This window comes from Aphelocoma coerulescens, chromosome 18 (assembly GCF_041296385.1).
Source record: "Aphelocoma coerulescens isolate FSJ_1873_10779 chromosome 18, UR_Acoe_1.0, whole genome shotgun sequence".
Taxonomy (NCBI): Eukaryota; Metazoa; Chordata; class Aves; order Passeriformes; family Corvidae; genus Aphelocoma; species Aphelocoma coerulescens.
In genome coordinates this window covers 2,637,668-2,653,170 of record NC_091031.1, presented here as the reverse complement: position 1 = coordinate 2,653,170, position 15,503 = coordinate 2,637,668, and the positions used below count along the sequence as shown (strand labels likewise).

Genomic DNA, 15,503 nt, shown 5'->3' with positions numbered 1-15,503 from the left:
GCTCAAGCCTGCTCTGCTCGCATGCACGGCTCACCTCTGCTCCAGGACTTTTGCAACCAGAGTGAAAACAGCTTGTACTTAATACACATCAGTGGCGTGATGATTCCTTCAGCAGGCAGAGCATTTGCAAGCCTAATGCATGCAGTGATATTTGGGACGTGGCAGCACTACTCCTTGTAGGGTTTGGGGATGCTGGGAGTTATGGGGTGGGCAGAGAAGAGCGCATCAAGAAATTAGGTTTGAGAGAGAGAAAATTGCTCTTCAGTGTGATTAATCTGCTATTTAGTGGCTTTTGGGGGGTTTTTTAAAGTAGATTTTTCTGATACACGAGTTGCTTAGCCTGGCATGGAGAAAGTATTCAGCAATTGAGCGACGATAAAATAATTACATGATTGAGTGCTTGGTGAAGACAGGAGGGGAGGGTAATGCTCCCAAGTGCCACCAATTCAGGCACCACTCAGGAGAAGAAAAGGCTCCCTCTAATCAGGGCTCCCGGGGTAAGGGTTTACAAGAGCACCCTTGAGGTCAGCACTAATCCACAGCTTCCAGGCAGCTCATTTAAAGAGCTGGGATTGCCCAATGTGCGGGGAAAGCAAGCCACTTCACACTGGAGGAGTGGCATGTGACAGCTCGGGAGGGGAAGCAGCTCTGGACCCCACAGCAAACCCAGGGAATGCCCAGGGATGGAGAAGAGGGAAAGGAGAAGTTTCTTCATGGTGTTTATTATTAAAAAAGAAAAAAGGGGAAAAAGAGGAAAAAAACAAAGAAAAAAAAAGAAAAAGTTTATTGCAAATCTCAGTGTTTAAGAGTATTTCCAGAGTCCACTCAGTAACGTTACAAACAAATCAGTAAATCCTGCTTGTGCTGTGCCCTCACACACACACACTCACCACTCGCTCCCCTGCTCGTGCTGCGACACAGACAGGAACAGAAACGGACTGTGAGGTCAGTGACAAACGTATTATTTGATCTGTATTGGAAACTTGTACAAAAAAAAAAAAAAAAGAAAACCAAACAAACTAAATACAGTAGAACCTCGCAAATCTGCAGAACAGGGAGCTTCCACACACACGCAAAACCTGGAGGCCTTATTCCACTTCCAAGCAGTTGTAATAGCAAAGTGCTGTAGTGAGGTCTCGTATCACAAAGACTTCAATAACCTTACAAGGAGAGGCTACAGAACATTTACCAAAACGCTTGAAGTATCATAAATTAACAATAAATAAAAAGCACATCGTAATGCAACGTGGTTATTTGTTCAATGATCACTGATTCACACAACTCTAGTTCTCTGTAAGGGATCTTCCAGTCCTGGGTGCAACACAGCGAGGTTCTGCTGGCCGTGATAAAGTGCTGAGGCAGAGGAAGGACACGAGACCGCAGGTCCCGGGCAGTGAGGATGAATTGCTCCAGCCACTTGGTTGCAAGAGTGCCTGTTTCTTTTTTTTTTCTTCTTTTTTCTTTTTTTTACCTTTTTTTTTTTTTTTGGACATCTAAGACAGAAAAAACAAATCAAGCACCTTCCCAAAAAGAGGTTGTTCTTTTTTTTTTTTTTTCTTTTACAGATTGTCCCACATTTCTATGGCTGGTAAAACACAGACAGGTCAGCGTAGCAGTTAATGGATGATGCCACTTCCACTTAAATACACAGAAATGGTGGCTTGGGGTTCTTCCTTTCCCCCAAACCAGAACAGACTTGTTTGATTTGTCCCCCTGAGTTGCCTAGAGGCAAGAAGATGCATATAGGTGGGGTAAGCAAGCTCGTGTCACCGTGAGCAGGAATCTCTCCCGTTAAGACTGAATGAACAGCTCAAATGTTGTCTTTAATCCGTCCCTTCATGCACAGGCTCCACTTCATTTCTCACTGAAGTCAGCAGCAAAAAATAAAAAGCCCCTTGCTGACTTTCGGGGAGAGCTGGGGAAGGGCGTGCAGCTCAGCACAGCCACCCCAGGCCCCCGTGGCTGGCAGGGGTGGGGAGCAGAGTGAGAGGGGAAGGTCCTCGGGGAGCCACAGGCAGCCGGGGCTGCAGCAGAGATTTCCTTGTGCACCTGTGAGCGAAGGTTCTGGGTACATTAAGACATCCTGGGCCAAATCCTCCCTGCGGGTGGGCTGGTTCCGGCAGCGGTGCCAGGTCTGTGGGCACCAGCGGAGCCTTTTTCCATGGAAAGAGATGCTGGATCTGTAGTTCATTTTTTTTTTTTCCTTTTTAAATGACTGGGTTACTTAAGACTTACCTATTAAAAACAGCTACACTTTATGCTGTAAGAGTAATTTCCCCAACAATTTCACAAGCAATACAAGATAAGCATTGAAGAGATTGATGTAAAGGCAGCTTTCCGTTATGCAGAAGATCATTTTTCCTCTCCAGTTATTTAAGCTAACCTCCTTTAACAATATCAGAATAAATTAATAAATACTAGTTAAATTAGAAACAGTACATCAGATCTGACTATGAACAGAAAACAGTTCTAAGGATCCCGGTCAGGAGAAGAAAAATGATCTTATGAAATACGTGCAGTAATAACTGGCTGTAAAGAGACACGGAGCCTTTGATTTCCCAGCATTTGTGACATTCAAGTTAAGATCATTAGCAATGGTTTCTAATTGTCAGCTATCTAGCCTAGCCTCCTCCTCCTCCTCCAAGCTAAAACATGAGTCTGTATCCCTCCAGAAGAGGATTCAGTTGGCTACTGGTGGTGTATGAAATGCTCGTCTCCAGTTCGGATCATCGGGTTTTCGTCTGCGTGGAATTTGTGGTAGGGGATGGGTGACAGTCAGAGGCTGAGCTGCTTCTGCTGTTGCTGTTGTCAGTATTTATGGGATCAGTTGAACCTTTACCTATGCTTGTTATCAGGAAAGCAAGTGTGCATCACATCTTCATGCTAGACAGAAGTTATTCTTAGGTGACTATCCGTATTTTCTATGGAGCTTTCCATTGTTGGTTAAAAAAGTTCTGTCTAATATTAAAAAAAAAATAAAATTGTTGGTAGCAACTGTTCACATTTAAAATTTCACATTCCCTTTAGAATGGAGTTTTAAAACGTGGAGCAGAGCTGACATTTCCCCCAGCCTTACACTGAGTACATTAGATGGAGAAGGAACAGGGTTTTTTATACCACGCTGTCAGAGCCTTTTCCTGAATTTTCTGCTTTTCCAATATCCATGTCTATAAAGTCATCTGGTAGTTCTGGTGGTGGCCCCGCCGTGCTCTCCTCCACCTGCTGCTGCTGCTGCTGCTGGTGGCACAGCCCAGTCTTGCACGGCCTCACCAGGGCCAGAAACACAGCTCCCAGGACCATGCCAGCAGCACAAGAGTAGAAGGCTGAGCTGTAGTTCTTTGTCGTATCCACTAAGACACCTACAAAAAACATTCACAGCAGTTAGCCACAGCCCACTCCCCCCTGCCCTGCTCTCCTGGAGGGTTTTAATCTGTATTTTATCTGCAGCCAAAACTCGGTGACAAATGGATGCCATGTTAAAAAAGTAAACCCATTGTGTTCTGGGGTAGGCAGTGTCATCTTCAGGCGAGTCAGAAGCCCCTGGGCACCGCAGGGATGCTGAGCCCGAGATGCATCAGGCATCTGTTTGTTCTGCCAGACTTCACCTTTCTGCAGCGTGTGGCACAGGCACAGCGAGAGGGATTCGCCTCTGCTTGTGCCTGAAGTGATGCCAGGTTTGGGTTTCTAACAGGATCAGGGTAGCACTGCAGTATTTCCCTTCCCTCTGAGGTTCCTCAGTGCCTCATCCGTGGGACTCTGCAGAGCTGCATTGCAGTCTTCTGGCTCTGAGAGACTCCCAGTACTGGTTGCAGGGCTTTTAGGGGAGTGCTGTGATCAGTGCTGCCAGAACACTTTCTAGACAGAGACCAGCACCAGCAGCTGTCAAACACCTCCAAAACAAAATTAAGACCAAAGTTTTAGTTACCTGCAAGGGGTGGTCCAGCCAACCCAGCTAAGCTTTGAATGAAGACGTAGACTCCAGCTGCAGAAGACATCTTCTCAATGCCAACCACATCGTCTTCAGCCAGGAGGGGAATATGTGTGCCCGCTACCGTGCCGAGCATGAACCCAAAATAAACGCTACATATCATCAAGCCCCAGAATCCAGAGGCAAAAGGGAAGGCAACCAACGCTACCGACAGCAGGATGACGCAGATGAGCTCGATGTAGATCTTGCGGATCGGCTTCTTGTTGAGAACCCAGCCTGCAAAAATCCTCCCAAAGACCTCGGCGATGGCCATGGCTGACAGGATGTAGGCAGAGTGGTCTTTGCCGATGCCGAGGCTGCGGCTCAGGGGGATGATGTAGAGGGAGGGAGCGAAGAAGCCCAGGGTTGCAAACAGGCCAAAGAATGCATAACAGATAAAGCTATAGTCTCTCATCACAGAGAAGTCCAGTAGTTTGCTTTTTGGTTCTGCAGGGGTGCTGTTATTTTCAACGGGATTCTGTCCGTGTTGCTTTGGTTCTTCACTTTTCGGCTCTGCTTTGGTTTTTCCAGGCACATTGCTGGGTGAGGTAGTTATATCGACTCCTGAGTCTATGGACTCTATTGAGGTGCAGGTTTGCTCGTTTTCAAGCATGTACTTTGTCTCCGTGGACTCCTCTGGAGGCTGTGCTTTCACTTCTTCTTGCTCTCTGATGACGATGGGGCGCAGCAGCGATCCGCAGGCGGTGATGCCGAGCTGCAGCACCCCGACAGACAGCATGCTGTACCTCCAGCCAATCTGCTCCTTCAGGGCCGTGATTGCTGAGGGAAGAGGAAAAGTGTAACTGGGAAAGCCTGTAGTTACGCCAAGGGATTGAATTTACAGCCAGGGAAGTGACTGGACATGCGCCACTGGAGGGTTCCAGGCGTGTCTGGAGAAGGCTGAGCAAGGGTCCCTCCTGCCCAGGGGTCTGGCACCAACCTTCCTCCCCTCTGCTGCCGCAGACAGAAGCTAAAATCTGTGTTTAGCACCTGGCTAGCAGATGCCACCCCCTTGGTAGCCCCTTTTGAGATTTCAGCAAGTTTGGGGATAAAGCAGGTGCTGTTTTTAGTGAAGGAGAGCAAACTCAGTGCTTGAGTTTTCTTTCTCAGCTGCCCCCACCCTGAAACCAGCTAGCAGAGGAAGTCTCTTAGCCCTGCTCAAAGGTTCACGTCACTGCTTAACTACCAGCCTTCGTTTGCACCCAAAGCAGCTTTGCAGTGGGTATTAGCCCAGGGTACATGAGCACAGCAGACCACATAAACCTCCAAGGGCAGGCGGTGACAGGGCCGTGACGCCTGGGGACAGGTCCCCAAAAGGCTGGAGCACTTTGGCAGCCCGTGCCGAGCACAAGCCCACTAACCTTTAGGAGCAGTTCTGTGTACTGTGTGTGTTTTAAATAGCTGAAGTTGCTTGGGCTTATTTTTAGCCTGCCAGATCTATATAGGGAGCCCGCCGGGCTGCGTATCAGCCAGGCACGTCCTGCGCTGGCACAGCACACCGGGGGGGCTCGGGCAGCGTCACCCCAGCCCCTGGGACTGCTTGTCACTCTGCCTGCAGGGCACGAGTGCCACGGGCACGTGAGCAACCACCTGTGGGCACCGACTCGGCCTCTGGCTCCCGTTTGCTTGGGGAAAGGATGGCAACAGCGCTGTGCCTTGGGCATGGCACGTAAGGACTCCCAGCATGTGGGCACCGTACCTGGTGCGAAGGAGAAGACAGCGAAACATTCCCCTGTGGATGCCACCGCTGTGACCAGCGAGCGTCTTTTGTCAAAATACTGTGATAAAATGGTGACAGTCGGGAGGAAGGAGAGGCAGTATCCCAGGCCTGTGAATAAATGCCAAAAATTGCCATAACAACAAGTAAAGGAGGGGGAAACACCGATGCAAGAACATGTTAAGTCGGCTTTCCTGGTGGTCATTACAGTATCATTTCGGCCAACAGCAAGTCACCCTGGAAGAAAATCATTGGGGAAACCAGAATGTTATTTTTTTGTAAATTTGAGGGAGGAAAAGAAAAAAAAGAAAAAAAGGAAAGTAAAAACCCAAATCAAGAGTCCCAGCCTCCCAAACCTGCTAGATAATGCCTTCTGCTCCCAAACAGCCAGCAGGGCCCACTTTGAGGACCTCATCTGCTTAAAGTATTTGAGCCTATAGCAACTGTTCCCTTAAGCTAGGCAAGCTCCTGGCCACAGACATGAGCAGGACACCCAGGCCAAGCTGGAGAGGGGGAAAAGTACCAGGAAAAGAAACCAGAGACAGAGGGAGCATCAGAGAATTTGATCCCGGGCACAGCTTTGGTCTCCCCAGCAATCCCAGTCCATCAGAAGTACCGGTGCAGCTGCACGAGTGCAGGACCGGGTCCAGGGTGATGCCCGGGGTGAGACAGGGCACAAAGCCAAGCCTGGGGCCCATCCCCGCTCCGGGATCAGCTCAGGAGGGGCAGCAGTGCTAAGCACACCCCGTGTGTGGGGACCAAAGCCTCGTGGCTCGCGGGAAGCCGCAGGAGGGAGAGTTTGGCAGGTAGGGGACAGGCCAGGCCAGGGTGACTCACCGGAGACGATGCCGATGGTGACATACATGTCCACCACACTGCGGGCGAAGGAGGCAATGACCATGCCGGTGCTGACCAGCAGCCCTCCGGCCATCACCACCAAGCGGTGGCCGAAGCGGTTGCTGAGGACCGTCGACAGAGGAGCTGGAGAGGGAGAGAGCCGTGGTCAACACCCACCTCAGCAACTTCACAGCCACCATCTCTTGCAGAGACTCTTCTCATACTCCTGCCCAGGTCCGCGCGAGGTGCCACCTCCCTGCACAGCACAGCGTCACCCTGGAGCCACCCTTGGAGCACTGCACAGCTCACAGCATTTAGGACGTGCTAAAAAATCACCAGAACAGACTTAAAGACGAGCACGTGGCAGCCTGGGACAAATCTGCAGCCACATGCCCAGACACCACTGGATTTCAGCAAGGCTCAAGTTATTTCTAATCCTTTTCACTGCAAAGTTTGGTTTGAAAACTCTGGGTTTTGCCCCTTGCTGGTGAGACCTGAACAACTGGGTCAGGCTCAGTGACACGGACCATATCCCTGCACCATCCAAGGACATGAGTCGGGGCTCAAAGGGACTACCAGGGTGAGACTGATATTTCTTGGCATTTGTGGAGCAGCCTCTGAGCTTTATGGCTGTGATTTAATTTATAAAGGAGCCATTAGAGGCACAAAAGTCCTAGGTGCCAGGTCCTTGCGTGCTGAGTCAGCAGCACGACTGCCCCTTGCACCTGCACCGAACGCTTGCTCCTCTTACCTGTGAAGGTCTGTACAAACACACATATGGATATAATCCAGGATATCCTGCTGTTGGTTTCATCAAAGCTTTCCATCAGGTCATTAAAGAAGACTCCAAATGATTTTATGATGCCATATGTCAGGGCTTCCACAACAAAGAACGCAAAAGCGACTGTCCAGCCCCATCCTCCGTCAGGCACTTTAGTATAAACGTTTGCAGAGGTGCACGGCATCTTTACAGCTTTGACCGTCATTTTGGATCTGGAAAAGGAGGGGACAGGGAGCCAGGCATCAGTTTAAGCTGAATTTTGCTGAAAGAGGCACAGCCTGGGAGCTGTAGCACCCCTAAGGCACCGCGAGCCGGACCCTGTGCTGCCGAGGGATTGAGTGTGGGAGTTGGGCTGATGTTTCTGCCTCTGTCCCTCTGTGGGCTCCTTCCTGCTGGTGCCCTGTGAGCCCAGGACCAGAAACTCTCGGCTCAGCACCCGGGTGAGCTGTTCCCAGCAGCCAAGCCCAGGAGCTGGGAGCTGTCATCCGTCTGTCGGTGCATGGGGGTGGATAGATGCAGTTCGTGAAAGATCCACCGCGGAACCCAGCGCGGGCTGGACTGGTGGAGCTGCAGGAACCCCTGGGGCACCTGTCCTCCCCAGCCTGGCTTTGCATCCCCAAAATGGCAGCTCAGGGCTGCCCACACCTCAAAAAGGGGGGTGGGGACACCCCCGCTTCCAGCAGCTCCCCTGCAGCCCTTGGCACCACTGCCACCCCCCAGGGCAGGGGGGGTTGGAGGGGGATCACCCCATAAGACACGGGGTGTCCTCCACCCTGCCCCGTGTCACCCGGGGGCTGTGGGTGTGCAGGGGTGGCTTTGATCCCACATGGAGCTCCCCATGGAACCCCAGCACTGCCACAACTGCACAGGGGGGACAGCGCCGGTGTCACAGTCAGGGGGAGGACACTGCTGGGGTGACCGCCACACCCGCACAGGGGGGACAGTGCCAGGGTTACAGCTCTGGGCTCCCTGCCACACCTGCATGGGGCTCCGCAGTGCCAGGGCCACCGCCACACCTGTGCAGGGGGACAAATGCCAGGGTCACTGCCACACCTGTATGGGGGGCTGAGCCGAGGCCACTGCCCACCACACCTGTGCAAGGGGACAGTGACAGGATCACCGCCACACCTGCGCTGGGGGGACAGTGCTGGGCTCACTGCCACACCTGCAGGGTGCCATGGTCACCACCACACCTGTGCAGGGGGACAGTGACAGGATCACCGCCACACCTGCACTGGGGGGACAGTCCTGGCTCACTGCCACACCTGCAGGGGGTCCGCTGTGCCGGGGTCACCGCCACACCTGTACTGGGGGGACAGTGCCGGGATCACCGCCACGCGTGCGCTGGGGGGGGACAGTCCTGAGGTCACCGCCACACCCGCCCGGGGGGTGCCAGAGTCACCACCGCACACCTGCACGGGACACAGTGGAGTCAAGCCCCGGCGCTGGGTCCCGGCAGCCGCCCCGGGAGGGCACCGAGCGGTGGCCGTGGGCGGCCGCCCCGTGTGCGGCCCCGTCCCGCCCGGACCTGCGGCTCCGGCGTGCGCTCCCCCCGCGCCGCCGTCCCCGGCAGCCACCAGGCATTTCCCTCCTCCATTTTAGACTCGGCTCCTCGGCACCACGTTCTCGGCGCAGGGAGCCCGGGCGGCCCCGGCCGCGCCGCCCCAGCCCACCGGGAACTTCGCACGGCGGAGCAGGCGAGTGCGCGGCACCGGCACCGGGGCCCCGCGGGAGCTCGGCCGGGCTGGGAGCCCACGCGAGGGGTCCCCGAGCCGGGCAGGGGGGTCCCCACGCCACGCAGCCCCTCCTGCGGTGCCGCATGGCGGGTGCGCGGCTCCCGGGGGATCCTCTCTGCCGGGGATGGAGCGAGGCGTGGGATCCTCCTGCATCCCTGCGGTGCTGCCGCGCCGGGCTCTGCTGCAGCCGGGCAGGGCGAGGGGCACGGGCGGGACCCTCGGCGGTCGCCCGAAGTTTGTGGGAAGTGCCTGGAGACCCCCCGAGAGAGGGGACGGAGCTGCCATGAATTCCTGTGTCACTGCACGGGGAATCGGGGGAAAAGCAGATCGGGAGGAAGCACGCTTAGGGGACAGAAAAAAAAAAAAATAGAAAAAAGGGAAAAACAACCCAGCGAAACCGCAAACCTGGGCGTATGTTTTGTACATTTAAAGATTAAAAGAAATAATGATGGCGGGGGAAAAAATTGAAAATGAAGAAGCCGGAGCGCAGGGGCCCGGCGTGGCCCCCCCTTCCCTGCATCACTTTCCCAACATTTCAGCCCTGATTCCTGCATCGCCGGGGCCGCGGGCTAAAAATACAGGGATGCAGGCGAGGGGAGGTGGGGAAGGAAAACGCTGGAAAAAATGAAAAAATAATGTTAAAAAGAGCCCCAAAAGGGGAAAAAAAAATTAAAAAGGGAAACAAAGCCCTCCCCCACCCAGCTCCCCCGGAATCCCCGGGCGGGAGCCCCACTCACCCGGTGCTGCGGCGGGGTCAGGGGCTGCCCATGGCCCGGGAGGGCGAGCGGGCGACCCTCGGCGAGGAGGCGGCCCCGCTGCCCGCCGGCCTCCGGCCGCTGCTGCTCCCGCTGCCCGCGGCGGCGGCTGCTGCTGCTCGGTGCTCGCTCGCAGCCCTTTTATACCGGCTGGAGCCGGTCTCCGCCGGCGGCTCCGCAGCGCCCATGTGCGCGGCGCCGGGCCCGGCTCGCCCAGCGGCGGCACCGCGTGTGCGGGAGGGGCGGTGCAGCGCGGCCGGAGCGGAGCGGCCCCGGGGGTCCCGCAGCCCCCGCAGCCCCCGGCCCGCACCTGCCCCGCACGGGGCGCTCCGGCAGGTGCCGCCGGCGGGGTCCGGAGCATCCCCGGGATGCGGTGCCTGGAGCATCCCCGGGCTGGGCTCGCAGCGGTGGGATGCGGGGAGCACATGCCGGAGCCCCCCCCCCGGTGCTGCTTCTGGGGGTGGCACAATGTGTTTGTCCCCTCCGAGCTTTGGGTGCTGCGCGTGGTGCGGTTTTAGGGGAAATATGCCCCCTGCTTGTATTTTTCAGGACAAAACATCTCCTTTAGTTGCATTTCTAAGGAAAAACATCTCTCTGGGTTGCATTTTTAGGGGAAACCATCTCCTTTAGCTGTATCTTTAGGGAACACCATGTCCCTTTGTTGCAATTTTAGGGGAAAACACGTCCCTTGGTTGCATTTTGAGGGTGAATATTTTCCTTGCTTGAATTTTTAGGGGGAACCATCTCTCTTGGTTGTTTTTTTTTTAGGGGAAAACATCACCCTTAGTTGCATTTTTTTTTCCTTAGGGAAAAGCCTATCCCTTCGTTGTATTTTTATGGAAAACATCTCTTTTAGTTGCATTCCTAGGGAAAAATATCTCCCTCAGTTAAATTTTTAGGGGGAACCATCTCTGTTAGTTGCATTTTTAGGGGAAACATCTTGGCTGTATTTTTTTGAGAAACCATCTCCTTTAGTCAGATTTTTGGGAAAAACGTGCTTTTTTGTTGCATTTTTAGGGAAAACATCTCCCTTGGTTGCATTTTTTTAGGGAAAAACATGTCCCTTGGTTGAATTATAAGAGGAAAGCATTCCCCTTAGTTGCAATTTAGGAGAAACCAACTCCCTTAGTTGCATTTTTAAGGGAAAACATGTCCCTTATGTAGGAAGCTTAAAAAGTAGGGATTTGTGAGTCAAACAAAGCAGGAGAGACCGACTCACCACCTACAGGGATGGGCAGGGAGGGAGCAGGGGTTCAGTCATCCTAAAATTACAGAACATTCCGAACTGGAAGGGACCTACAGGGATCATCGAGTCCAACTCCTGGCCCTGCACGGACACCCCAAAAATCCCACACTGTGCGTCCCTGAGAGCATTGTCCAAACTCTCTTGGAGCTCTGGCAGCCTCAGCTCACTGCTGCTGCTGCATCCTGCTCCTGCTCTCCGTGTGCTGGCACAGATGGATGCTGCCAGGAGGACTCGGAGTCTTGCACCATTCATTGTGACTTGTGGGCCAGTGACTTTTACCTGCAGGGAGCAGCAGAGGGGTCAGAGTGGGTGGGTGACCACACCTCTCCTCACCTGCCCTCCTGGGATCTGCCCCCTGTGCTGGCCCTGGACCCCAGCACAGTGTTCTGGGTTAATGTGGAACCTGCTGATCCTGGTTCATACCCCTGGAAAAAGCACCCAGGTTGAAATGTTCTTGCACTGTAAGGGCTGCTGTGTTTGGTTTGGCCAGAGTCCCTTCTGCTGCTTTTCCCTTCCTTTGTCCCAGTGGGATCGCCGGTGGGGCAACACAGCCAAGGGCAGGAAGTAGCTGGGACAAAATTCTGCAAATTCCCCAAAATGAGACAAGTTGTCAGTTGCTTTGCTCAGGAACTTTGGGAAAGCTGCTGCTGGTTTCTCTTGGCAATGCTGGTCCAACAGCCACTGCCTCCAACAAGTGCTGGTGCTCTCAGGGAGGTTTCAGCAGCTTCACTCCTCACAGTCCCATCCTAAACAAGCTGAAATCCATCAGAAATCCATCAGAAATCCATCAGAAATCTGGGTACTCCGCTATGGAACTGTGCCCTGTGTGTCCTTGAGAGCCTCAATCTCCCTGTCCCACAGGAAACCCCTTCCTCCGAGGGAACCTTTGAGGTGGTTGCCCTTTATCCATGGCCTGCCTTTCAGGGGTGCAGATAAAGGGTGATCACCACTCTGGCCTTGCAGAGCCAATATCCCGTTATACAGGCTTTTCCTTGGGAACGGGTCACCCTCCGTGTGCTGAAATTCTTCCTGGCAGAGACAGTGCAAGTGGTTGTGGGACAACAAAAGAGGTTTGTGCCTCCAGGGGAGAAATAAGAATGCAAATATCTCTGGCATGAAAAACCCAAAGCGATTTGCTCCTTGGTATTTCTTGTCAGTCCTTTCCATCTGTCTCTGCCTCACCTTCCCATTCCTTTCCTTTGGGCTTTCCAAGAGCAATAAGGCTTTGGGGAGCGATGGGGGCTGGAGGGGCCCTGTGGGGGGACTGGGATGGTGGCTGCAGCCTCTCCAACTCAGGGCTTCCCAGCCCCCCTGTGAAATCCTTTTCCCCCCATACTGTTTGCCCCCTTTGGGGGGATTTCCCTGCTGCTTGGCTTGGCTGTGCCTTCCCGGGATTCTTTTCCCCAGCACATCCACTGGGTCCATCCCGTGCCTGGCAGCGCTCGCACCAGGACGTGCCTCTTCATCATCCCGGGAACTCCAGCAGCCCGGGAGCATGGCTGGTGTTTGAGGGCTCTGTAATCCACGGGGAAGCAGAGCAGGCGTCCTGTCTGTGGGCATAAATCAGCCGGGAGCTGGAGAACGGGGCGGGCTGGGAAGAGCAGGGGAGCGCGGGCCCCTGCGCTGAGCCGGATGGCTCAGGGACTTCCAGTTCATTTATTCTGCTGGGGTTTGCCCAGCCCTGCTCAGCATGTGAAATGTTTTCTCTGAAAGACCCAGCAGTGAGTTGGGTGAAAAACATTCTCCTGTCCCAGGAGCTGGCAGAAATCCTGGTAAATCTGCAGAAGTATGTTTTTGTCGGTGCTGCTTATTCTGTGAGGGGAACTAGTATAAACTCTTCCAGCAGAAAACCTTTTTCCTGGAATGAAGTCCTGACTCGGTTCAGAGCATTGTCAGGACGGTTGTGCTGGGAATGGAGCTCTGCTGGTAAACATGTCAGCACTGGGGAGGCCCAACGGGGCAGACAGAGCTCCTGCCCCCTCTGCCCCACGGGCAGACCCCTCACCAGGTACCTGCTGCCCTTCCCTGCCCAAATCAAAATCTCTGCAAGCTTGAATTGCAAACAAAACATAGATATATTTTTCTGCCCCCTAAAGCCTGTCTGCCCCGCCATCCACCCCCTCCAGGCTGTGGTTGGACATCCTCCAGTGGGGTCAGCACCAGGAACCTCACCATGGGGATGTGTCCCATCCCACTGTGGGATCAGCAGAGCCTGAGCCATCACTTCTGCTTGCCTGCCTCAGTTTCCCTGACTTTTCCAGCTGGTAAGAGGAGAGACACTGGGAGCTCCTGGTGTGGTCCTGGATAACAGCGGGTACCTGCCCCAGTTTGAATTTCTCATCCCTTGCTGTGTCCTTATATCTCTGCTCCTGGTGGCCAGGATGGGGATCCTGCTGGGGCTTTCAGCAGGGCCACTAGGGTGGGTTTGGGCTGGAGATCAGAGCTGGGACACCCTGGGTGGGTTATGAGCCCTGGGAGCTGGCAGGGAATAGCTTGGCACAGCTGGGTGTGCTTCAAAGGGCTGCTGATTTTTCTGGGCTCCAGCCACTGCTTTGCATTTTTCAGGTGTGAAAATGTGAAAGAATGTGAAAAATGTGAAAATGATCATGCTGGCCCCAAGATTCGTAAACTTTCTGGTTAATGTGTAATAAATTCATGACAGATACTGCCAGCGCTGTGCAGGTGACCCCTCTGTGGTGGCACTGCCAGCGGTGACATCCCAGAGAGGCATCTCCCCTCCTCTGCTCAGGGGCCAGCCCTGGGGTGTCCTGCTTGGAGAGGCTTTGGGGCTTTTCTAAACTGGTTTATCTGGTTTGGACTTCTCTGGGTTCCTGTGAAGCTCCTCACCTGGCTTGCAAAAGGCAGGTTATTTATTTGTTTAATCCTCCCGTGGTACAAGGTGCGTGCTGTGACTCCCAGGTGCGCCGTGTCCAGTCGAGAAGCACGCTGCCAATGCCGCTTATCTGGAGGCCTTGGATCCCGGGAGTGATTCCTCCCAGGTAGCTCATCCAGCTGCAGCCACCTGTGCAGTATTTCCTGCTTGGCACAAGGCGAGGTGCCGCAATGTTCCTGCCACAGGCAGCCTGGGGAATCTGTCCTGAGTCATTTTTATTTTTGCCAAAATAGCTAAAAGTTGGTTGGTTGGTGGGTCTGGCTGTAGCAGAGCTGGAGGGGAGCAGAGATGCTGCAGGTCCTGGTGCAGTCGTGAGCAGGGGCTGGGATTTATCCCAGGGGAGGCTCCCACCTCCTCCAGGGGGATGTGCACAGCGTGGGATGGGGGCACAGCAGCACAGCCTGGACTCACCTGGGAATTTGGTCTGAAAAGGGTCAGAGAGGGCTCAGAGTGCAGCAGAGTGGATGCCAAGCGATGGCCTCATGCTCTGCTGGGGTTTGGATGTGGTCTGGATGTGGATATTCCACGGGCCCTGTTCCGCCTCGCCTTCCAACCCCCTCTGAGCATCAGGGATCAAGAAGTTTTGTTTGATGCTAATGAATGAATTTGCATTATAAATAAAAGCCCTGGATGACTTTCCCTGTAATTTAGGGAGGAGAGAGTGTCCTTTGAAAACTGTGTGGATTGTTTTTGTTAGCTGTGTCATCCTGGCATCCCTCCGCAAAGCAAATGGAAGGGACAGAGGTTTGTGGGTTGTTCGGCTCTTTTGAGGTTTGCTGGGTTTTTCCGTGTGGCTGCAGGTGCAGTTGGGGGGGGTCCCTGGGGGACGCTGTGGGGTGCAGGGCCACCCCTCAGGAGCGGGACGGGGTCTGGGATGGTGCCGCCTGGACGATGTTTGGAGAGGCTGGGATTTGGCACAGAGACCACGCTCAGCCTGGGAGGGGCCCTGGATGCCAGCAGAGGTGCCGGAGGGCAGGATTAGGTGGCGAGTCTTCCCAGGAAGCCTGAACACCAACTGCCTTAGGGGCTCAGCTCAACTTTGGTGCTTCATTTTCTGCCAAACCCCAGTTCTAGCACAGGGTGATATCCTGCTCCATTGCCCTGTGGAGAGTCCTGGGCAGGGGACTGGGATGGGGCTGGGATGGGGCTGAGGTCTCCCTGACCATGCTGTTCCTATGAAGTTGGTGGCTCAATTCTGTGCTGTCCTCGGCCCAGCTGGGCTCAGCCCCTGAGGAGGGGGTGTTGGACCCTAGCAGAGCTGCTCCTTTCAAGTTCCCATCCATGAAGAAATACAAGGAAATTATAAAGGAATTTTTGTTTTGAAAATAAAGGCAACTTAGCTGCCCTCAAACATGTCCAGAGACCTAATCTCAATGGTTGGAGCTGTGGGGATGCAGGAGGGTGCTGAACAGGACCTGAGCTCATGGGCTGTGTTGGGGCAGGGCTGAGCAGCCTCTCCCACAGCTGAGCCCCCTCCCACGGCTCAGCCCCACAACCCAGCACATCCCACCCCCGTCAGCTGATGTACTGAGAGCCTCCAGGCTTTATAAATTAACACTCTGAGCTATGAA

General features: G+C 54.1%; 2 protein-coding genes across 4 annotated transcripts in view; one reads left to right on the top strand and one right to left on the bottom strand.

Moving 5' to 3' along the window:
• Positions 1-765: 765 nt before the first annotated feature.
• SLC16A6 (solute carrier family 16 member 6) lies at positions 766-9,919 on the bottom strand. Of its 2 annotated transcripts, XM_069032453.1 has the most exons (6): positions 9,776-9,919; positions 7,273-7,514; positions 6,522-6,665; positions 5,667-5,795; positions 3,926-4,747; positions 766-3,359 (listed from the first exon to the last, which is right to left on the bottom strand). In XM_069032453.1, the coding sequence occupies exons 2-6, from the start codon at positions 7,505-7,507 to the stop codon at positions 3,112-3,114; spliced, it is 1,578 nt and encodes a 525-aa protein (XP_068888554.1). In that variant the 5' UTR covers positions 7,508-7,514; positions 9,776-9,919; the 3' UTR covers positions 766-3,111. The 2 variants fall into 2 exon arrangements, with proteins under 2 accessions (XP_068888554.1, XP_068888555.1); XM_069032454.1 differs by lacking the exons at positions 7,273-7,514; positions 9,776-9,919 and having other exon boundaries at positions 5,667-5,921; positions 6,522-6,606.
• Positions 8,624-15,503, top strand: part of ARSG (arylsulfatase G) — a 25,945-nt gene continuing 19,065 nt past the window's right edge. For both annotated transcript variants that reach the window (XM_069032452.1, XM_069032451.1), the window contains exon 1: positions 8,624-8,999. The gene's annotated coding sequence lies outside the window, so the exon portion shown is untranslated. The remainder of the gene's footprint in view (positions 9,000-15,503) is intronic.

What these genes read in the sequence shown, in the direction of transcription:
- SLC16A6 (XM_069032453.1), bottom strand. Translation starts at nt 7,507, where the DNA reads ATGACGGTCAAAGCTGTAAAGATGCCGTGCACCTCTGCAAACGTTTAT. An exon ending in GTTTGTACAGACCTTCACAG is followed by an intron (nt 6,666 to 7,272) that starts GTAAGAGGAGCA and finishes CTCCCTCTCCAG; the next exon opens with CTCCTCTGTCGACGGTCCTC. An exon ending in TGTCTTCTCCTTCGCACCAG is followed by an intron (nt 4,748 to 5,666) that starts GTACGGTGCCCA and finishes CTCTTCCCTCAG; the next exon opens with CAATCACGGCCCTGAAGGAG.